General features: G+C 35.8%; 1 protein-coding gene across 1 annotated transcript in view; it reads left to right on the forward strand.

The window, feature by feature from the left end:
• Nucleotides 1–25,015, forward strand: part of LOC100890352 — a 64,469-nt gene that overhangs the window by 12,534 nt on the left and 26,920 nt on the right. Inside the window, exons 4-9 of the mRNA XM_030972074.1 lie at nt 13,313–13,455; nt 17,820–17,958; nt 21,431–21,481; nt 22,441–22,607; nt 23,940–24,047; nt 24,751–24,832. Of these exons, the coding sequence (XP_030827934.1) occupies nt 13,313–13,455; nt 17,820–17,958; nt 21,431–21,481; nt 22,441–22,607; nt 23,940–24,047; nt 24,751–24,832 (690 nt within the window). The remainder of the gene's footprint in view (nt 1–13,312; nt 13,456–17,819; nt 17,959–21,430; nt 21,482–22,440; nt 22,608–23,939; nt 24,048–24,750; nt 24,833–25,015) is intronic.

Consider the following 25,015-nt stretch of genomic DNA (forward strand, 5'->3'; position numbering starts at 1 on the left):
TCAATGTCCCGCAAGTTTCGATGGTTGAGTGTGTCTGTCAAAAAAACAACAACAAATGATAAAAACAATAAAATGGCTTAGTTCAATGTATGGGGTTTTATAAAGAACTTATCAAAGTAGCTAGCCATTTATGGTAGACAAAACTGGCTTGCTTTCAAATTTATTTTTTAAATGAAAACAAATTACAGGTGTCAGATTCATGAAGTTTTCCCTTCATTTTTCAAGATGTGCACAAGTTCTAAAATATAAGTGTTTAACTTCGGCTTTTTGTTTTAATTCTGCTCTGTTCATAATCATAATAAATTAATATATACAACTCGCACAAGGAAATGCTACTTATTTCTGTGGATGGCTGTAAGGTTTGAGTTGACCAGAAGGCAGAACCAAAGTTTGAGAATCCCAAATTAATAAAATTAATTATCCTGTAATTTGTCATTCTAATATCCAGCTCAGCTCAGCTCAGCTCAGCTCAGGATTCCAGTTCTTTACAATTCGATCACAGTTATCAAACCCCTTCATTACTTGTCTAAACATGTTTAAACCCTTGTAAATATACATTTAAAAAATATCATTTGTTCTAGATTTATAATAAATAGCAATGACTAATGAGCAGTGTCAGCGCTCGATTTATTTACATTGCTGTTGATTTGCGACAACAAAATCTAAAAAGATGACACAAATATATACACATGGGACTACTGTATGCGCCACACAATGGCACAGCGACACACAAGAAACCCTGCCATTCCTGACTAAAAGGCCGTAGCCATAGCAATTTCCCGCGGTTTCGAATCATTTTCCGTCTACTTCCGGTAGATTTCCAAAATATAGCCCAATAATTTGGGCATATTTCTTATTCAAACATTACTTGTGTCTACGTGTTTTCAACATCAAACAATGGACTGGTTATCAAAGTGGACGTAGGATGCAAAAATTCGAAATAATATTATCAATACCAGTCAGGAACTAGCAAAATGCGACACTATTTAACGAGTGGTTAATTTCTGAGGACTAAAAAACGCTCTTTTTGTTTGCGATAAAAGTAAGCAAAAAATCTAACTAATTTGGGCAAATTTGGTGTCAAAGAACAGCGAAAATTTCAGAGATTGACTTACCCCACGATTCCGCCATGATGAATTGCACTGTAAGCCATACGAGGGCGACAAAATGATGCTACCAAAATCCTGTGGCTGGTCTCGTGTTTTACGAGAGCGTTGTAAGCGAGCTTTTCACCGAACGGGAATCTGAGTAAAATTTGCCGCACAGCCTCATTATCGCGCACGCTGCGGTCTGACTGTTTTTAACCATGAGAAGATGCCGTTTTGGTAATCGCTGCATCATAGATTTCAGTCAGCTGGTATGCACCCAGTTTATTTTGTTTGGGTGTTTGCCATTAGGAATTAGAAGGAGGTTTCCAAACTTTGACACAGTCAGCAGTAAATACATGTACCATTACTACTGTAAATCTCTGTGTATAAGGCGCACCTGTGTATAAGGCGCTCGCCTATTTTGGGGGCAAAATTATTATTATTATTTTTTTTTGTTTTTGTTTTATTGCCGAAAACCCACGTGGGGAAGGACCCTCATTTAACATCGAGGTGCAGTTGAAGGCGCTGATTTGTGCTTGTGAACTTGTCACAAATAATAGTAACAATGTCGTTTTTAGAAGAATGTGTAAGATCATTAATGTAAATTAAAAACAATAGAGTACCTACATGTAGGATAGAACCTTGTGGTACACCATTTGTTATAGAAAAAAAAATTTGAGGAATTATTATTATAAACTACATATTGAGATCTATTAGAAAGATTACTTTCAAACCAAGATGACAGACAAATTTGAGTGTTGTTGTAGTTTCTGAGTGGTGAGTCAACACACTGATTACTGAGCTGGGAGACATTGCCAGGCATAGCGCCATAAATCGAAACTAAAAAATAACTTTAAAAAAAACATTTAAAAAAACCTTTTTTTTCTGTACCTGTGTATAAGATGCACCCCCGACTTTCAAATTTTTTTGGCGGCAAAAAAGTGTGCCTTGTACACGGAAATTTACGGAAGATGTGTCATAGAAGTATTTCCTCATAATGTTAACTATTTGCTTTTTTTTGCTCAACTTTTGGGAACTTGCCATATACCTCTTTTGTCAACTTTTTTCTTCTCACATAGATAGTGTCAATAAAATATTATACATGTACATACAGGCCTACTGGCCTTCACCAAAATATCATCTGCCCAAGGACTCAACTTTCCAGCAAATAAATATTGAAAACTTACAGCCCATAGCCATAGGAAACTTAAATTTGTAAGAAATGTGCTGGATATTAGACAAGTAGGCTTAGATTGATAAAACCTATTTGTCAACTAATTACATAGGTTATAGTACAAAGTTGAGAACTAGGCTTTGTAAGGTTTTAAGAAAATGGGCCATGGAATTGAGCTTTACCACTTGCACAATTTTATAGATTTCCCATATACTTAGTGGTATTGTGGGAATATCTTCCAATACTGATTGCAATCTTCATTTATCATTAATTTCATAGCTCTTTTTATTTAGAGTATCAAGTCTTGATTATGCTGTGATTGAATATTGAAAAGGTAAATGCTGAAGAGTATGCTGTATTCTTTTGAGTGAGTTACTTGTATCGTAGGCTAGATGCAATGTGTGTATTTGATGATGTTGGATGAATATCTTGTGGATCTACATGAATTGCTTTAATTTGAGCCTGGCACAGACCCTAATTTGGTACTTTAACGGTGCAATTCCTAAAGCCATGAGCAGAGCCTTGCTCTGTTAGTCTGACTGCGTGGGTCAAAAGCATCTTGGATACATAGCCTATGGTGTGCAATGGACCATACAGTAAGGATAGTCTTTATAGATCAGACACCCTGGTATGCACAATGACCGCCAACGGTTTGCGCTTGTAAATTATGCTGGCTGTGGGATGAGGAAAATGTGCGTTAGCCTGTGGAACGACCTCATCCAATCACCTGTACTTTCCTTCAAGGAGGAGGCAGGATATTCTTATCACGTATAGCTTCTACTAGTTCTAGAAGAACATGTAGAATTACCTCCATAAATCACTTCAATCAATATGTTAATTTTAGGATCATTTGCATGGACTATGCACTTTTCCCCCTTCTCTTTCTTCATAAGAACACAGAAATTACCCTTTCCCACTCTAGTCTTGATAACCTGATTATACTGAAAAGGTTGAAATTCTGGATATGAGCAAGGAAAACTTGATTGCGTGGTTGAAGAATGCAATGGACTGTCTAGTGTCTAGTCAAGAACGAAATTGCATCATGACGTTGCTAGAGACAAGGATCATTTTGTCTGAAATGATGTTTACCAGTGCATTGCACAAGTGTTTCAATTATCACAGTTCATGTACACCAAATCTTGATTTCGCTCCTGTAGAAATGGTATTGCATTTGAGGTGTCTAAAATTCTGAATTGTTATCATGCTTTAGGTGGGTCCCGGCCCCCCCACTCAGGGGTCAGAATGACCGCACGCGTGTTGCCAAAATATCCGGTAAAGGGGTGCTTTTCGTGCGACAAAGTCCGGCCCGAGAATTGTGAAAAAAGGGTTGTATTTGACTGTTCACCCGGAGATTTCTTTAAAAAGGGGGTGTTTTTCCTTTTTTTCTCTCATCTCTTTGGACTCCTGAGAAGTTATTCAGAATTTAGGGGGGTACATTGAGCATTTTTCCTGATTTAGGGGGGTCTCCAAGGCAGGAAAAGCCCACGAAAAGCCCGCGAAAAGCCCGCGAAAGGGGGGTTCGGAAATGTTGGCAGTCCTCAGATAGGGGGTGCTTTCAAAAAGAGGGAACGAGCATATGCGTACCCTAAATAACACTGAGTGGGGGGGGGGGGGGGGGGGGCCGGGAGGTGGGTATTTGGATTTAATCCTTTCATGATCTCCTTTATATCTATCTTTCTCTTTATTCAGCTCTTTTATATTGCCCTATGAAATCATTTGACAGATATCATTTATTCACAGACTTGCTAGTTTATTTGTAGTCTTGAACATTCTTCAAGTATTGTTTGCTACTATGTGAGCATTAATTTTATATATATGTTCATAACATGAACTCAGCTCAAAGCCTCGTACTCTGTTTATTTAAACTAAAGTAATGTGCCAAACTAAAAAAATTACTGTACATAAAGAAAAAAAGAAAGTGCAATCTGACTTGGAAAATTACAGTTCTCTGCCACACGGTGACCTCAGAGTTGTATACACTTCTATCTTCTTTTGAGACAAGAAACATAAAAATTAACAGGTACATAGGACATTTCGGCACTCACAGCATTCAAAGAATTCCTTCCTACCAGTACCTATTTAACACCCAAAATGTAGATTAATATCTTGCCAAAGGACATTAGTACCGTGATGGGACTCGAACCGTGGACCCTGTGATCCACAGTCCGAGGACTTATCCACTAGACCGTAACACCTCTTCAAGCATTCTGCTTACAATGACAGTCCTTCTTCCGAAAATAATTTTATAATGTTGGATATTGTTTGAGGAAATCTAGTATTTGTAATAGTTTATCATTTCGTTTTGAAAATAACAGTTTATATATGTATTTGCTAATTTATGATTCATTGTCAGTAAAATACTTATTGTACTTTATATTTTTATTATCGAAAACTGTAAACTTACATGAATGCAGAAGAAAATCAAATCAAATCAAATCAAATCAAACCTCTACAATTATAAACAGGTCTTAGTGTTTCCATACCTGCTCAGTGTTTTCAACTTTTCAATCTTTTTACACCAAATCTGCTTGTGATAACAGGCCATGAGAGGATTTAGATGAGGGTTTTTGTTGATGTCATCTATCACTTCTAAACAAGAATATATATTCCTCAATCCAGTATCAAGGTTTACTTGATACTAAAGCTGTGTTTTGTAAAATGAACTTGCTCAAAAATTATACTTATTTTTAAATTGAAAGATATGATAAATTTAATTGGAATACTTTATCTCCTTTTGAGACAAACATAAGAATAAAGAGGCATGATGATATCCCTTTTGGAAAGAAACTAATTATGTGTCATATAAAGGAGACGGAAACGTAGGATGCATGTGTATTAGCAGATCCAGTAGCACACCAGCTACTGCATGTGCCTCGGAGCTGGGGATTTAAATGATGACTTTAACAGGTTCATTTTTTCTTTTTTTCTTCAAGTGTTAATTGCTCCAAATCTGCAGGTGATAACAGGCCAAAGCGGGTTTGGATAAGGTGTTGTTTTGTTGCTATAGTGCTCATTTATCCCTTCCGTTTCTAAACGAGAAAAGATGTTTCTCTGACTGGGTATTAAAGTTTATTACCAAAGAGTATGATATTCATTTGGATGATTCCTGATGATAACTAGAACAATGATAAGCTGAGCTGTTAAATAGAATGACTACCGGTAGATCTTATCTAGGCCTGAGTCAAACCGTTTAACCGACGGTTATCCGACCGCATTCATCAAAACCGTTTAGCATTTCTCGCTCCGGTTAACCGTTATTTGCATACATTTTGGAATGTGCTAATAGCCCATGATAAAGATAATCAAAGAAACCGCAGTGTAATGTTACACCCTGGCCGCTGCGCGCCAGCTTTCTGGCAGCAGTAATCCCCATGAATGAATTTGTAAACAATAAAACAACCAGCCCCCTTCTCTCTTTTCTCACCCTCTTTATTCCCTTCTCTCTGCAATGTGTTCATCGCTCATGTACCTTTTCTTATTACTGCACTCTCAGGTCACAACTTTCTAAATGTTTACACATTCGATGGTCAGTTCCTCTCACATCCCTTCTCCCCCGAGCCTCTCTCTCTCTCAATATTAATATCCATCCCTTGCCGACTCGCCCCCTAAAATAATGTTCATTTATAAATAAAATACAAAAATATTGATAACAATAATAACTGAAGTTATCAATCAACAAAGTCTTGGATATTGTGAGTAATTTAAGTTTTTGATCATTCTTCAATTCAGCCGATTAACACAGCCACCCTTTCTATCTTCACTCATGTCCCTGCCTCGTCCATGCAGGGACATGCTAGCCCATGGATGCTCTCACACACACATGTACACACAAACCTCCGGCACCCAAATACACTGTACATACACACAGATGGAGAGCTCATGCTTGTCACATGCACACATGTGGGCGTGGCTTCTTGACCTCCCACTGAACTGGGTACGGTGAAAGCACGTGCGGTCACCAACCTGTAATTTATGCTGGTATCAAACTCCACCCACATAGCTAGAGAACCTTCCTGATTGGTCACTAACTTGGATCAGCTCATTGCAGGGTGTGTCTTGGGTGTGTGTGATACACACTTCCACATAATTTCATATGGCTATGATACATGCAGGGAGCTCTCTCCCTGACCATGTGCAAAACATTGCATTGCAAAGGCATATATAAACACGTCACAGATCAGCTATCTTCACAGAGTAACTTTGCAAGGTTAATCATGATATCAAATTCAGATGAGGAATAATAAGACATGTTTTATGTTGTTTATTACTGAGCTCTGTTTATCAGGATGACCCAATTTGTGCCATAGTCCGGGGGCTGGGAATGCTCAGCCCGACAGTCTGAAGACCAGCAGGGTTCCGAGCTACAACACTATTACAAATACTGTATTTTCACTTTTTCAGATTATTATCAAACGGTTAAACGAAACCGCCGGTATACTTTTAACGGTTAACCGTTTAGCACAAAAACCGTAATGACTCAGGCTTAATCTTATCATTTTTTTAAAAATAATTTGTTGTAGATAACAAAAATGGCCCTTCCAGTTTCTATCATTTATTGATTGTATGCACATTGTTGTTACTTGATTCCTCGTGGAGTCAAAACACCTGTTACAGTTCAGATATATTTAATTAACATTTTGTAAATAGTTACAATGTACATGTAAGATAGAAAAACTAGTCACGAATTAATATGTGAAACAAAAGATTGCTTAAGGTATTTAGATGGAATGTGGTATACATCATAATATATTAAATCATGATAAAAATACTTGATATTTTTTATAGCGCACATATCCACCATGCTACATGTAGGTTCTCAAGGTGCTCCAATATTACCTCAGCTTACATTTGTAGCTACATCATACATGTAGGCTCCCGGTTTCAGAAATCATAGCATTCAAAGAAATTCCTTCCTACAGGTACCATTTAATCCCTGGGTGAAGAGTGGCAAATGTAGATTAATGTCTTGTCAAAGGACATTGGTGCCATAGTGGGACACGAACCATGACACCATGTGATCCACTTACAGTACAATGTATCTACTAGACCATGATGCCTCTATATAATGCTGATATAAAATTTGTAAGGAATATTACCAGTATTTCAACACATTTTCTTTTATATTTTTTTTTCATTTTTTCATTTTTAATAAAAGCCTTATTTTTATCATGATCTGATTCATTAACACAAAACAATCTTGTAATTACCCACTCAGATGAGCATTAGACCTATATCTTAATATCAAGATGACAATAAAGCCAACATGTATACATACATGGTATCTATAAAGAGCATGTCATGTCATAAATCTTGTCTGCCTGTGAAAATGTTGCTCAGCAGAGAAGTTTTTTAGCATCTAGGTAATAAAATGAGATGTACATGTATGGGAAAGATGCAGCAGACACAAGTTCAAGAGGCAATTTCCTCACTTCCTTTTGCTTCGGGGGAAATTTGAATTTTATAGTGCATGCAAGCCTTGACAAAAATGTACTTTGATATGAGGTTATACATTGGGGAGCCTCTCCTTGGTCATGTACGTTTCTCAGTTTCTAAAATTTAATGTCATCAGGCAAGTATGGAAAACTGTTATTTTAAAATTTGATTTTATGTACACTTCTATTGTTCATGCTTTTTTTCCCAGTTTCTAAATTTGAATTTCATATAGAAAGCCTTGAAAATCTGCTACATGCATTTTAAAACATGATTTTATGTATGCCTCTATCGTTCTTGTGCTTTTCCCACTTTTCTAAATTTGAATTTTGTTCGCAAAACTTGAAAAACTATTATTCTAAAATACAATATTTATGGCTGCTTCTATCGTTCATGTCCTTTTCTCAGTTTCTTCATCAAAAATTTTATGAAGAAAGCCTTTTTTTTTAAAAGGCACATTCCTCATATTCCTTTCCTTGTTCTCTTTGTCTTTCTTACTTTCCAAAGGACTGTTTTATAAGCTGGGTATATAGGCCGGGTTGGTTGATTATGTGCAGAAGTGTTTGATGTCTGTAGACAGTTTGTGGTGAATATCAAATGTAGGATCATCTATACAAATGACAATAAGCGTGCAACCCGTAGGGAAAAGTGAGGCGCCTCACAGAGTCCTCTGTCATCTCTTTGCTCAGTATACATTCCTTCTGTCTTGCATACAAGAATCTGGTGGTGGTGAGAGGTATGACAAATTCTGTTATCTCATACCCTGTTCACGCTATAGGGAATTTTATACAAAACTTGTATAAAAATCATCATATATAAGCAAAAGAAGTTTACAGATTAGAAAATAGCATCGGAAAAAGAAATTTGTTTTGAAAATAAGTCCACCATAAAGGCAGCTGACCAAGCGATGCTTATTAATCACACCCAGTTATACAATCTTTGTATGACTCAGAGGTCAGACTCTTGTTTTGTTTGAAACGATACTCAAACATGCATTTCGCTATACCATGTTTTGTTTTATGACGTTTCTTTATATGATGTACAAAGCTTCGCTGACTATGAGTATCAGCTGCCCCTGACAAAGGAGGATTGGAAGGAGGTAACAAGGACAATTGTCAATATTTCAAAAAACAAAATTAACACGAAAACTGCTTCACATGTACATACCCACCCACACAAACACGCCCACCCACAAACACCCACCCACCCACACACACACACACACAGAGACTAGGAAAAGAAGTACTGGTAAATATCATTTAGCTACATGATTTTTTTTTATTAAATTGGGGGGGGGGGGGGGGAGATAATGAATTCTGTTATTCTCAACGTTAGGGAATTGTATGGCAGGAATGCCAGGTACCTGGTAGGTAGCTTTTGGTTATCATACTTTGAACAAGATACTTGACAATTTTTAATCAGTAATGGTAGTCATAGAAACATGGTATGGTGTTCAGAAAATGGGTCAGTGACCAGACCTACAGTACATGTAGTTTTATGATGTATCTATTGCACATTAACCACAACCTTCAATTTGAAATGACAGTTCTTTGTTGACACTGAAAGGCAGCAATTCTTTACAAAAAAAAAACTTGTAACCGAGATGAGAGATGAGCAGTGCTGAGTTTGCTTGGGGGTGACATCTTTTGTATAAAATGTACAAATACATCACCCCAAAAAATATAGTCAGGTTTGTGGCTGCAGTTATTTTATAAGCACATGCATTGTGCAGTACAATGTATGTAAATCAGCCATGGATTGTACATATCTGTACGTACCCCTTTAGGTGTAGAGTCAGAAGAACATGAAATCACAATCGGAAATTGAATGAAAGAAAGATTGACACAAAGGCATAAAAGAAACTGAATTATTTTAAAATTAATTCTAAATAGACTAAATAAATTCAATGAATGAAATTAGAGTACCGGTAAATGACTTTTTACAGGAAATCTAGCAAAAAATACACTAGAATGCAGTAAAGATACTAATTGATAGCCTATATAAAGAAAAATAAATGGAGAAACAGTACTTTGATCTTCGTACCAAGGAAATACAAGGATTGCATCATACAGTGTACCTCTTAGATCATACCAAAGTAGTACTTGGTTTATGGAAAGAATTGACCAGATATTTAGCTCCAGCCTATCTGTTAGGGGCAAAGTTTGAAATAGTGCTTTGAAATGTATTTGTGTATCCTCTGAAATCATTGATTATTTCTCCGTCAAGTGCTTGATTGATTAGTATTTATAAACATTCATTATTGTGCTTGCATGATCATATATTGCAGATTGCTTTTAGATTTGGAGTGTTAGCCAAGTATGCTTGCACATTGCTCTATTGAATGAATTCCTGGAGGATTATTCTTAGAGGAATATTAATCGTTCACCATATGGAGCATAATTAAGTGGAATCATAAATGGAAAATGACATTGGAAGTATCATTCTACTCTGTGTTTGGGCATTGCAATGCTATTGTTACTACCGTGTGAGTCAAAAAAAAGTTTACACCTAGAAAATTGCTAATTATTGTTGAAATCATCTATGTACAGTAAATTATTATATATCTTATGAAAGAGTGTTTTATGCCAAATCATTTGGTACCATATTTGTGTGGTATGTGTTTACGCTTGGATGGACAGGAGGCATTGTTTGCGAGAGTGCAAAAATCGACTTGCGCCAAAGTGAATCTTCAGTATGTATTATGTTGGGATCAACGAAGTGAGAGAATGAATTGAATTTATCAAATGAAATGCATTACATATGCTTTTTGCAAAGGGCAAAGTCACACACACCCACACACACACACCTACAAATGTTCGTTAATATTTGATATTCGTTATTTGATATGTGTGGCATGATTAATTTTGTTAGGGATGTTACTTGGATCTGCAAAGACCAAATTAATACCCAAATCCCAATTGTTTTATTGAAACATCACATAAGCAACTTTGGCGCAAGTCGATTTTTGCACTCTCGCAAACAATGCCTCCTGTTCATCGAAGTGTGAACACATACCACACAAAAATGATACCAAATGATTTGGGATAAAACGCTCTTTCATAATATGTATAACAATTTACTGTTCATAGATGATTTTTTAAATAATTATCAATTTTCTAGGTGTAAACTTTTTTTTGACTCACTCTATACATTTGATATCAATCTCCACTTATCACTCTCATTAAATTCTATTGTGCTATTCAAGAATTATTTTGACCCAAAATGGGTAAATGGCAAATTTTACACAAGCCTTGTTCTCAGTCAGAAACATGACTTATTGTCCAATTTCAAGGAATAATCAGTGATCCTTATTTTTCAGATGGAAAAATGTTGGCATATACGTGATGAAAGAACAGTCAAGTATTTGCATTCATTAAACAGGTGCATTCCAAAATTAATGACCACATCTGAAGTACATTGAAGGGTTACTTCTTCCAAATGGCACCCTCAAGAATAATAATATTATTCACTGCAATTTTTGCATAAATCTAGTGAGGAAAACTGATTGGTTAAGATATTATTGCTACCGTAGACTCTTCTCATTCTTGATAAAAACCTGCATGTAGCATGGCTGGTGCATATAAAGTATTGCATATCAGGTGGCTGGTGTGCATAAAGTGGGGGCATTTCTATGAATTTTTATTGTCACCAGGGAGTTTATACTGGGCTTTCCTCATTCTCAAGGAAAACCATGAAAGAGACTGGCGCATACCATATTCTCAATCTAATAGAAAATACACTAATCAGTTATAAGTAATTTAATTTTTGATTAATATCTCATTAATTATTAAAGGATCAATAATTGCACATTATGTCATCATCGAGGGGAGAGTGAAACCTGCATAGTGAGAACTCAATTCATCAAAAATTAAGTTAAGGCCCCCTCGTTCTCAACTGACCAATTGTGGACTTTTAATGAACATTCCATTTTAAATGCCTAACACCATTAAAACTGCCATCATTACCAAGGGGGAATTCGGGAAAAGGGGTTAAACTGATGTATTCGCTTGACCTTGGTCTATTCCTTTATCTTGTTATTTACATGCAAAACATGAATGACTCCCATGGGGTCCCATCCTCCTGTATACAGTATATGCCTTCCTTTATTTCAGACAAAAATGGGTGACCTTCTTCATTAACTTTTGGTTCTGTACAGATTCTGACATTTTTGGGGTTAAATCCTCTCATTGCATTGAAAGGGTCAAACTCTATAGTCCTCCACGAGATGTAGACTCTTATTTGGGTTTCTGCTGACATAACTATAATTTGGACCAATTTCCCCTTAGATTAGCCCTATTAGTCTTTTTTCCTCAGTTTTATTGTGTTATGAAGGGCCTGCTTAAAGAAGTCAAAATTTTCCTTGCCTTCAGAATACCAGATATCATTGTGTAGCTATAGATACAAAAATGGTATTTATAATTTAGCTATAAGTAATTACATTTTCGTAGTGTGAACGTTTTTATGACATTTCATGAAACAAAGACATTGTTTAGCGAAACGTATGTTAGAGTATCATACCAAATGAAAACTTGGTAAAGATTAGGGTCTCGCTCTCATCGTAGCATTCAACTGTACACAAATCTTATAATGGGGGGGGGGGGGGAGGGGGGTGGGTTATCGTGAGCGTGCACTGATGATTAGTCAGCTAGCTGTCATGTCAAATGACTTTAGTCTCTACACTCCTACATACATGTATATCCCACTATGATGATTCTTATAAATACAAGCTTTCTGTGTTTTGTACCTACATGTAGCTTAATCAAACACATATAAATCATATCAGGAGAGCATCTGGCTTTTTTTAACCTTAGGTGTATTATGGGAGGGAAGATATCACAGACTCCCAAAGGAGAAGGGGTGTGATACATATAAGGTCGATGTCATCCTAGGGGCAAACAAGGCTGTTTTTCTTGCCGTTTTCACTGAGATCTGTACAACTGTTTGATATGATGCCTACATACACCAGGGTATGTGAGTTAAAAACACCTCCCTGCATACACACATACATACATGTTCATACCTCTTGTAAATTGATTGGGGGAGGGGGTTCTTCATAACTCAAGAAATGAAGGTGGAATGGTTAAATTAGGGCCTTTGTTGAATATTTTTAATAAGTCACATTCTCAAAAAACATAAATCAGGAAAAATGCATTTTCACAAATTAAAAAAAATTAAAAACTTGGTAAGGGTTTTAGTTATTTAGTTGTTATTATGTTATGTAGTCATTTATTTTCAGAGAGAGAGAGAATTTTTTTTAAAGAAAGGGATAAAGAAAAGGAGGAGAGAGGACTCAGTAGAGGTAGGAAGATTTCTTGGGATATTTTCTCGACCAAATTATAGCCAGCGTATTGCAACTGTGGGCTGATGAAAACGCAAAATAGCGGGTTACTTTGAAACTTCGGTGTGATGGAGACAGACCTCTTGTGGATACGTGAAAAGGACATACATGTATAACATATAATAATCAAAATGTCTAAAGGCAATACAATATTTTATGGAGATATAGCCCTCCAGTTGATTTCTTGAAAACCTTCATGATCGTGTTAAATGTTGTATCTGTCCAGTTTTTAAGGATTCACCATTAATTCTCATTTTGAATTGAATATTTTTTTTCTTGCAGGGGCCTCCAAAGTGAAAGGAATACAGTTTTTGTTGGATGGACTGGGCTACAACAGCCACAACAGGCCATGTTGCCAGGTTCTCAACTACACGGTTGAGCTAAACTACGAGGCCGTTGTCACCAACCCATCTACTGGCGAACCTGTAAGTTCTGGGTATAATTGTACAAATTTAGCAAAAATGTATCTTTTTGTAGCTCATTGTAGTGCGATTATTTGATATGGGCAATATTTTTTGTTTGTTTGAGAGCCTTTTTTTAGCAACCAGAGCTAAGGCTTTCTTGATTTACTCTTATGCCTCATTGGCATGATGAAATACTTTAAATATTGATGATGATGCTGGATCTAGTGATTTTTTGATAAAATCTGTAGTGACACTTCCTCCATTGTTAACTTCTTACAGCAACAAAATTTCAAACTTCAACCATGGACCTGACACAATATCTAAACCTAACCCCAAACTTAAACCTATTTCATTTACCCTAAACCTAATCCTACCGTTGTCCTAATCCTAACCCTAACCTTAACCTTTATCTTAACCCTAAACCTAACTCTAACCCGAACCCGAACCATCAGCCAAACCAAAAGCGTAATCTCAACCCAAATCCTAACCCTATAGTTTTGCACATTGTGTCTTCTATGAGTACATGTACATGTATGCAAACATGCCTTTTGCAAAACTATATGATTAGATTCGCCCTTGAGCAATGAGATATGACCACCACTTTTGGAGTCATCGCAAGTTGAGATTTTAATGCTGGTACTTTTGGACAATGCCCCAGACATCATGTGACCCCATGAACCAAATTAATGGAATCGTTTTAAAGCTGATCCATCCAAGTTTGCATGCAGACCTTGGATATAAAGTTGCATATTGTAACCAGATACTGACATTTCATTGATTATAAGTGCATCAAACCTTATTAGACCATATTATATTGGGGTTTCTCACTAATGTTTTTCAAGGGGATCATGATTGACAGTGTTAGGTCCTGTATACATGTCCCCCCCCCCCCCCCCCCCTGTTTCACTTTAGAAATTTGAGTAATGAAGTGAAAAATTAGTCCGGACTCATCTTTTTGTGCCACTACATTTCGCCAAGCTATACCTAAGCATAGTGCACTTCACATTTTTGTACTATATAACAGTTATTAACTCACAGATAAGCATACCTTTTTATGTATGTACATGTATATGTGTATACTATTTTAGAACGCAGCTACTTTTTTCATCCCCACTTGCCTTTTATTTATTACGCAAAAACTGCCACAGTTTACTGCGACATATGTCAAGCCACAAGAATCCTGCCATATTTGAATCATTAGATGGTCATTAAATGATTTGGGCTATTCAAAGCCATATTTCACACATATGAGCAGATTTGATCTTGAAATCCATTTGATAAAGTTTTTTATTACTTATTAAGTCACAGTCTGTATTTACTTCATACGCAAAATTGATCGGTCAGGTATATGTATATGTGTATGTGATATTTTTCTTAAATTAAAATCATTGATTGTGATATATATATATAGTATCACGAGCATCACACTTAATTGGTGCCTGATAATCATCCAGGACTTTTAGTGATTGTGATTTCCAGGGCAACCACTCTCTCTTCAAATGCAAGACCCGACCAGAACTCAAGATCAGCTTCAAGAGGCTACAAGTACCTTTAAAACAGAATACTCCAGTGTGTTTGGTCCAGGGTTGAAGTTGAGAATTCAGTGTAGCATATTTAATAATCAGGGAGCATTTGTTGCTGGAGCATGCGTACACATGATAGGAATAGCATTTGTACATGTTTTTATATAGTGTGCTATTTTTACCATCAGGAATTTTTATGTACAAATATTCAGGATATCTCTGTCATTTTCCCCAAGATGTAACAAGTGCATTCAACATACAATGTGATTTCTTTGATGAGATTTTGTTCACATTTTAATAATAACCGAAAATATTTTTTTTAAATAAGAAAATGTTGTAAGTTTTTGCTTTTCTTTTTTAATATCAAAAGTATTGTTGAAAATGTAGGTATTATCAATACAACCCTTTGGTTGCCATGAATAAATAAACAAATATAATATCATTTGGAAGAATATTGTAGGAGCAATGTCAAATGAAATGAAGTTTCATATATACCAAGAACAAGAAAAAGTTTACAACTGTGAGCCAAAATTTGATGCCACATGTTTACTTAAAGCTTATCTGCCATAGTTTACAGGAGGGATTAGACCGCTCTGCAAGGTCACTGGACAGGAGGTTATCTCATCAAATCAGCTCTCAGTTAAGAAAAAGAGGATCATGGGGGACCAATGGTCACCGATTAGGCATTGTTTGTTATATAGAGGGCATAAGTAGCTACCAGTAGTGCAGTGGGCCTTTAATAGTCCAATCATCCAATGTTTCCACATCTTTGTCCAGTGCTTTTAATTGTTTGATATTTCAAAAAGATTAAAACATATTTTAAACAATTTTCATCAACCCAAATCCTCATGGTGCATGATTATTCCTATTTCGACCATTCAGATGAACTTGTAAACAGTTTCTTTCACACTCAATTTCCATCAGCAGAATTAACTTGATCACCTTTACCTGTATCTCTAACCTAAAGTTCATGCACCGCATGTTTGTAGACCGTAATCAGGAACATATGATAGCATATCCCTGCTTTCAGCATTCCTACAGTTTGATGTAGTATCCCTGGATGGCCCCACTTACTGTGGGTGACATAATGTAGCACCCCTGTTGAACTTTCTTGAACATGAGCTCCGTTTAGTCTTGAGTTATGATGTGTTAGTGTCTTGAGTTTATACGATACAGCATGGATGCTATGTGATGCAGATTTTAAGTGGCATGTATTATTGTTATTATTACAAATATAATCAAAGGGGCTTATGAGGTTGAAATGGTTTGGTCTTAATTGTTTGTTTACATTTTCTTCTTTTCTTTTGAGGATAATCACCGATAGGCACATAAACTATCAAATTAAATATCTTTAAGTGCAGAAAAGGGAAGTCCTTATTCTTTCATTTCATTGTTGGAATCTTTAAGATAGGCCTACATATATATGTATCGCCCAGGAAAATTAGTAAAAACCATTTTAGCTTCCAGATATATCACATAAAACTGTTGTTGGTTGCTTGTTCATGCACAAGCTTAGCACAGCAACCTGACAGGTTTTATTGTTGGCAAAACCAGTGGCAAAATATGGAAGGTGTGTATGCAATTTGCTCAAAATATCTTGAGTTTATGTAAGACCTGCATTTCAGAAATGAAGTGATTAGCATGGATGATAGAGATGCAGGGAAAAAATTAATATTTATTTTTCGGGGGCTACTTTTCAAGCTTGCCCGCATGAATATAACATTCTTAAACTTGTTTTGCATTGAACTCTATGCAAATTTATGGGGGCTCTTTTTTGATTTTCAGGGGCTCTTTTGGGCATTTCGGGGGCTAATTCGCCCTGAGCCCCCGTGTATTTTTTTCACTGTAGAGATGATAGAGATTAGCCTGCCTCGTTGAAAATGAACGATCAATCTTACCTGCACATTTATGCTATTTTGGTACACATGTCACAGTTTTGTGAAGACTGCACAACAAGAATTTTTTCCTTCTTCTTGTGTTTCTCAATCTTTTAGGGATAGCTGGGTTCAATGCTTGTTTCTATAAAATATAAGAATTTGCCGTAGGCAGTCATGCCATCATTTGTAACCAAGCTGATAAAAAGTAATCTGTGAAGTTGTGAACTTGTTGATGTCATCTTTTTGTTGTCATCTTTCCTGTAATCTGTACACTATGATATCATGTGTGAAAACCTACAGAAAACTATAAACCTGGAAATTTTTACGAGCATGAAGTGTTTGTGAATGTCATGAGTGGCTAACTTTTACAAATTCATTACATGGATCACAACTGACACATACATACTGTAATTAAACCCCCCCAAAAAAACAATTTGTGAAAGTTTCTATCTGAAAATGGCTCTCGTTTACAAGTATTAGTGCCATTTGCACTGGAAACCAAATATGCCAAAAGTTGCCAAACTGGGGGCTGACCGTGATCTCTTGGTGAAAGTTGCTAGGCAACTAGGCCAAATTGGAAAAGATGCCAAGTCAGAAACATTACAAGCTGGTGTGTGATTTTGTTTAAATGTCAGTGATGTTTGGTAATATACCTTAACTGTAGCAGCTGAAAATTCTAGATGATTGTCACATGCATTTCGGCACTTTCGGATTATTACCCACGCTCATTGGCCAGTGTCAAAGGTCGGGAAGACTGAACAAGCACATTACCAACCAAAACACGCCAAAACATCACTGAGCTTTTCAGTCGGTGATGTTTCAGTCGGTGATGTTTCAGTCGGTGATGTTTCAGTGCAAGTGTAAACAGTAGCGCAAACAATCACAAATCTTGTTAATGAGGTTTTTCACAGTATAAATGAGCCTAGTGAGAGTTTCTGTTTGTACTGTATATTATAAAAACAATTGCATTTTTTGTGTCTCCTAGCGAAAATTTAGCTTTGACTGCTTTTGTGACCTTTGGCCTCTGGAGCCTTACACACTCACCATAAGGACACTACCTGTTGATTTTGAGAATCAAACCCTCCTTGACCCGTCCAGTATTGTCAGAGACTTCAGAGTACCAGGTAATTAATTAATTCATAGCAATACCTTTTATTTCTATTTTATGTATGATGATATTCCCTCATATCCCTCGTACAGTGAAAATCGACTTAAGCCACCACCATATAGAAACATTGTATGTCTATATATATATATATATATATATATATATATGTAATGTATGTATTAAGACCTGATTTCCCTTGAATAGACATTTCTCCTATAAACATGTACAAAAGGAACCTGTACTTAAAAAGACCCTTTTGATTGTCTCCTAAACTTTATTCATGTAGCTGCATTATATGAAGCTCATTTATAATGATCTGTATCCAGTCATCTTGATCATTCTCTTCTTTGTAGTTGCTCTGAATGCTCCCCTAATTCTTGATATTGTATAGCCCTACAGAGAATCCTTTCCTGCTAGACAGACTGCTCATTTTCATATTAAATAATCAGATTGAAAGTACAATACAAATAGTAATTTTGTTCATAGTGATTCTTTCTACATTTCCTATAAAAGGGTGATTTTTTTTTCCTGTATTCTTTCTGCTTTCTGAGTTTTCCCACAGCTTCATTTCTTTTCACTCCTTTGACTATTTTTCCTTTACTTTTATCGAGTGCAGACTCTGACTATAATTATATAAGCACAACCTTTCTCTATATTAGGAATACATGCACGTCATACGTATGAAAAAGGTTTCCCTGGATCGCCATAGTAACAGTGCATCGTATTACTATTCTGTTCAAATTTCATTCATTATAGAGCTATATATGCTCGTGACAAACTTTCAGTGTCTAATTTCAATAAAACACACAAACGCTGAATTACTGTAATATAAATTTTGCCAGATTAGGAAAGGGAAGGGGGGGGGGGGTTGAGGGGGGTCCTAGATCAAAGTAAAAGCTGTTTAATCATGTCCATGTTTAGCAATTTGTATGATGTAACAAGAATTGCACGGGTATAACATGAGCATGAGAGTAAGGTGATAAACTCGTAACCATACTAAGATGATCAAGTAATAGCCTGATAATGTAGACATTGCAGTTATAATGCAATAAACTGTATGTTATGTGATTCAATAAGTACACTTAAACAAGAAATTCAGAAGGATAATTCATTAAAGATACATTCATGAACAGTACGTATTCTAGAGTTGAAAAAGGGAGTTTTTATTTGTTTGAAATGCCATACACTGTACATAAAGATTCTTTACCAAGGTGTGTGCTTGCAGTTGCACAGAGAGATTGGGGAGGGAGGGGGGTACATGAGTCTATAGCCTGTAGGCTGTTGTGCAGATAAAAGACAAAGATAGGAGACAATTAAGAAGACCCCCTTCAATTTGGCCTCCTACGAAGGCTTTATACAATGACATTACACCACATGCAAAGAAATTCATTAAGGACGAGCGAAGCATTGCATTGCACTTAATATTTATTGAACATCGCATCAATATGAAAACAGTAGTGACTGTAATCTGTTTACTTATCTGTGAAGTGCACCATTATCTGTCAGAATATAGGGGTTTTCCCTTGTCTATTAAAGAATTTCTTGTATTCCAAGAAATAGATAAAGATATAGTTACATGTACTGGTATTACAGGTTACACAGCAAATCGTGACATATTCATCAATCGTGCAATTTCGATGTTCAGTTTCGCAAATTGGACAGGAAAATGTATTAACCTCTCTGTAATTGTGCTAGTGGTCAGTTTCAAGCACCTTTTTTAAATTTTTTTTTATAGATATATGGAATCTTTTCATCATTTCAATCCACATGTACATGTGTTATCTATAGAACCTTGTGATTGATATGAATAATAAACATTCAGTTTATCCTACTTCCAAATTTTAATTTTGTGCTAGAATCGAACTTGTATATAAGGACAGCTTTCATGAGAGACAGGGAAAAGCGATTTAGGCAGGTGGTTTTATGAACAGGTTCGATCCTTCTTTAATACAGGTTTAAGTTAGAAAAACTATTAAAGAGATACACAAAAAGGTGGGGGGGGGGTTTGCCTATTTTTGTTGGTGGTTAGTTTGGATACAGAATACAGTTTGTTTGTCAAAAAATACACAATTAATGAAATAAAGAATGGAAATTTTCAAGAATGACTATTTGAAATCAAGTTAAAATAATCATTTGAACATGTATAGTGGTACAGATAGTGTTCATAATTACTGCAATTCTTGTGATGATACGAGACAATGAACTCTTATCATGTGCCAGAATGTTTTCTTAACCATTCATAAGCAAACAAAGAAGTTTAGAGTATTAAAGATTGCACTTTGAAAGGTGGAATACAATAGTTCATGGCATGATAAGGTTTTATCATGAAAAGTTGGGTGGGAGTGAGGGGGTGGAAGTGAGGGGGTGGAAGGTGTAGGATGCGGCATCCCGCTATGAGACCTTTTTTCAAAAGATCCTTATTTATATATGACATCCCGCTTTTCCACATTTTCATTTATATTTACATTACTTGCCCAAATTCACAGTCTTTTATACCATGTTGAGCATTATTAAGTGTCTATTGTTCGGATAGTCATACATGAGATACTACTAGGGTTTGGCACTTAGAGCCTACACTGTCATCACACATAACAATGTTTTATAACAACATGAAATTGGGTACATGCTGCCACCTCATCCCGGCTAATACATCTGTCTCAAGTTCCCCTGTTTATATATTCCCTTGCTCGCAAAAAAAATTGTGACCTTTGCCTTGAAAATAAAATTCACACTCTTTTATTGTATGACGAGCGTCGTTATGTTTGGACAAAGTCATATGGCTGCCAGAAGATGCCCTGCTGCGAGCGTTCAACACATTCTGCGCTGGCATTACACAATGCTTGAGCAGCATAAGATTAGATACATGTAGCCCCTTCCCTCACCCCCCCCCCCCCCAATAAATATCTGTCTCTTTTATTCCCTGATTTCATTAATATGTCATCATATGTGTCCCCAAAATATTGTGATCTTTTGCCTGGAAAATCAAATTCACACTTATTTTATCTCAACTCTCTTTGTTTTGATAAAGTCAGATGGGAGGTACACATGTATATACCCTGCTGCGAACGTTCAGCAAAGCCTGGGCTGCCTTTACACAATGTGATAGCTATACTTTTAAAGATACATCAGACTCACCCTTTGTCAACTTTTATCTGTAATCGCAGTCCTTTTTTTTGCATAAAAAAGTAATGCTGTATTCTGTTATGCAGACTGTACTGATTACTGGTAGTAAAGACCGTTTTCTTCTTTCTACCTGTAATAATTAACATTATGGTCCTATGAGAAATTCTCCATGCCCAATGAAGAAAAATTTAAGAAAAAAATGAATAAACACCCCAAAATTGAAGAGTGAAATAACATTTGTGCTAACTGATTTTTGGTATAGAAAAGGTGATGATTGTGTACTGAATGCTATATGTATTATGAATGTCCTTATTTGCTTTCATTTCTCACCTTTTTTCTCTATCTGTTCTGTCTTTATTTTTTAGGGTGTTCTCCTACACTTGAGTGGGATCAGTACTGTCAGAAGTCTAAAGAAGGTATTATGTGACTCATTCATGTCAAATCTGTACAACTATTCATAACATCTGTTAACATTTTTGGACCAAAGCCAATATAAGTGTTGTAAAGAACGATACTAAGGGGGGTGTGCGTTGTTATGAATATCCATTCAAGATGTCAGCATGGGGCATCAAGATAACCAATAAACACAACCTCAATGAAGAAAAAAAAAATTCTTAGAACTATTCAAAAAATTTTTATTGTGTTTTTTTCTTCTTCCTCTTGTGCTGTAATATGAAATTCACTCAGAAAACAATGGAGTACAGATTAGGCAGATTCATGTTTTTACAGTGATATTTTATTAGCAGTTTGATATACATAATATATGCATGATTCGATCACTTTGATGTAATTCCTTTTCACACATTCAACTGAGCCTTTTCAAGCATTTTGTAGGTGCACTATTGAACCACAGCCGATATTAAATCCCTAGACAGTTGTGCTTTCAAACTGGGATATTTCCGTTCTGTCTACAGAACAAAGACGCTTTGGCCTAGATATTAAAAAATGGAAACAATTGTTGATTTTTAGGGTCTTGATTCTGCCTCAAATATTTGCCTCAAATATATCTACATACATGTACCATTTGACACCCTGGATAGTATTAGAAATCTGAGTCATCCGGATCCTGTACGGAGAAGTTAAAACATTTTATTTCAATCACTTGCCAGCAGTAATACAAATATTTGACCCTGTTTAACTAAGGCGTATGCATGATATCCATAGTAATTTCAAAGTAATTTGGTATAAGTTAAAATCAGATTGCAGACAATATATATGCAAGAAAATATGTTCCTTTTCAAGATGTAATTATTTACACAAAAGGTGATTCTCTATTGGTCTCTAGAAGCTCTATACAACTCTTGCTCTCTTTCACATTTTCCCTGCCTCGATTCTCATATCTTTTTATTGTCACCTTTCTCTGTGTGAATGGTAGAATTATGGAAGCCTCAGCTATTAGTGCCTGAACAACTCTTCCCCCAGTACCTGGAACTCAAAGTCACATTCAATATCGCCCCTCCTGACTACCGCTTTATTGAATATGTAATCAGTGTCTTGGAAATAGATGTGCCTAAACCCATGCAGTATCAAGTGGTTGAAACGGTAAGTGAAGGACCAGGGACCTTTTCACAAAGCCATTTTTCAATGACAAATGTCAAAAATCAGTGACAAATCTGCTGATAACCAATCAGAAACAAGGATTTCAGTAGCTTATAACAAAAGCTGTCATTTGTCACTGATGACAAGTTTTGTGAAACACCCCCCAGAAATGAATGAATTCCTTTTGCCTTTAAAGGTAATACAAAGTTTTGGTATGGGGTTATGAATTTGGTTCAAATGAACATATTGGAAGCATATGCGATCCTACAATAATCAGTGATCGTTGTCGCGTTCGAAATCGAGTTATGTTATGAAATTGTAAATAATAAACTCTTTATGTTGTATAGCTCCCTCTCAAGGTCAAGATATTAATTAAGCTATAAAACAATGTTTCTTGCCAAAAATCGACTAATTAGCTATTCCCGTTTGGAAATTATATATCACAACTATATATTCTGAGATTTTCATGATCGCAGCTACTATTATACAGCCGTAGGCGCTATTTGAAATTTATTAAAATTTACCTCGAGCACCGGTAAATTTTATATTCAATTTTTCTCGAAAGCAGAAGTGTTTTAGGGGCCAACTTTTCAAGTGCTTATAATACATCCACAGGGGCATCCAAATATATCAAAATTGTAAAGAATCACTATCCACCCAATTTTCAAAATTTCCCAAAACTTTGTATTACCTTTAATACACGTTTAAATTCAATTCTTCAGCACCATAAATATGCATACAAGTGTACATTTAAAACTTAATTGCACTTGGAAGTATAATCTTAATATATCTAGTAAGTTGATCAGCTTATTTTATTCTTTATATCCCTTTTGTTGAGGTGTTGAGGTAACGTGAATGTGTCTGTGGACTACCGTAAATCTCTGTGTATAAGACGCACCTGTTTATAAGATGCACCCCTATTTTGGGGGCAAAAAAAAAAAAAAAAAAATCTTTAAAAGTCCACAGAATTACGGCCATACAGGGAGTGTTGTTCTAGTTTCCAAGTGGTGAGTTGTCAACACACCTTGTATGACTAAGCTGGGAGACATTGCCCGGCACAGAGCAGGTGGAGGGGCATAAATCGACCAAAACAAAAAATTGTACCTGACTGTGTATGAGATGCACCCTAGACTTTCAAATTTTTTTTTTTGGCTTGGGTAAAGCAAGGGTTATATACTTATATTCATACTTTGTATTATTAGTACCTTCAGCAATCATGGGGGCAGATATATACACAATGTTGATATTGTTTTTGTTGCTGTTATTGTTGTTATTGTTGTTGTTTCTTTTGTTTTTGTTGTTATAAAAACATTCTTAATATTGGTTCTTTTTCAGTCATCATTGATTTCCACTCCAGTCATGGTCAATGGGCTAATGATGAATGTGAGTAGTGTGATCTTCACATTGGAAGAAGGAGATATCGGGAAAACGGTCCATACATCAGTGAGTATATAATGGTATTAGTTTATCCCCCCCCCCCCCTATCCTTCTAAATATATATTTCTTTCCTTCCCACTCTCTCTCCCTCTTTGTCCCTCTTTCCTCTTATCATATTTTCTCTTGCAGTTTCTCACTCCAACTGTACTGTTGCGTTTTCCATCTCCCCTCTCTGTCTGTTTGACCGTCTTTTATTCCTTTTTTAGCCTCTCTTCCTCTAGACTTCCATTAATTGTTTTATTCCTTCTTTTTCTCTTTGTTATTCTCTTCACCTTTGTCGTACTTTCACATCATCCCCCAGTAGCGTTTTATTATACCTATCTTAAAAAGAACACACAATTTACTTCACATCCAAATTGGCCACACATAACAATTTATATCCTCTTTCCCATTATATGTTAATTTGGTCTCTCTCTATTCGGGGTTTATAGTGTGGCAGAAATTGTAATTTTCCAAGTTAGATTTCACATGTATTTACCATTATCTTCATTATTCTTCATTATCAAGCTTACAATATGATATTATATAATACAATTGTAGTACAAGAATATAAGTTATTGATTTCTTTTAGTTTTTGTGTTTTGTGTGTTCTTTGTGTCTTTAATAGTGGTTTACAAACTATCAGATGTGTCATCAATGATTGGTGTTGATTTGTAACATGACCTCTTAATTCTATTCTTTTATTCTTGTGTCTAATATTTCTTCAAAGATGTTTCCAAAATGTCATAGCAGAGAAAATGACTGCAGTACTCCCACCCATGTAGATGAGACCCACCTTGTTGAAATCATAGGTAAGAACACTTCTTTCAGTACAATAATATTCAAAATACATCTAGATGTTTATTTGTCTATATTTTTCTTTTATTTGGTCTTTTATTAACACCTGGGCCCCCATCTTATAAAGAGTTGCAATTGTTATCAATCGAACTGTGTACATACAAAATAGGAGACTTCATAATTGCAGTTGATAAGAG

Source organism: Strongylocentrotus purpuratus, unplaced genomic scaffold, assembly GCF_000002235.5.
Source record: "Strongylocentrotus purpuratus isolate Spur 01 unplaced genomic scaffold, Spur_5.0 spur5_scaffold_6, whole genome shotgun sequence".
In the NCBI taxonomy this organism is placed as follows: domain Eukaryota; kingdom Metazoa; phylum Echinodermata; class Echinoidea; order Camarodonta; family Strongylocentrotidae; genus Strongylocentrotus; species Strongylocentrotus purpuratus.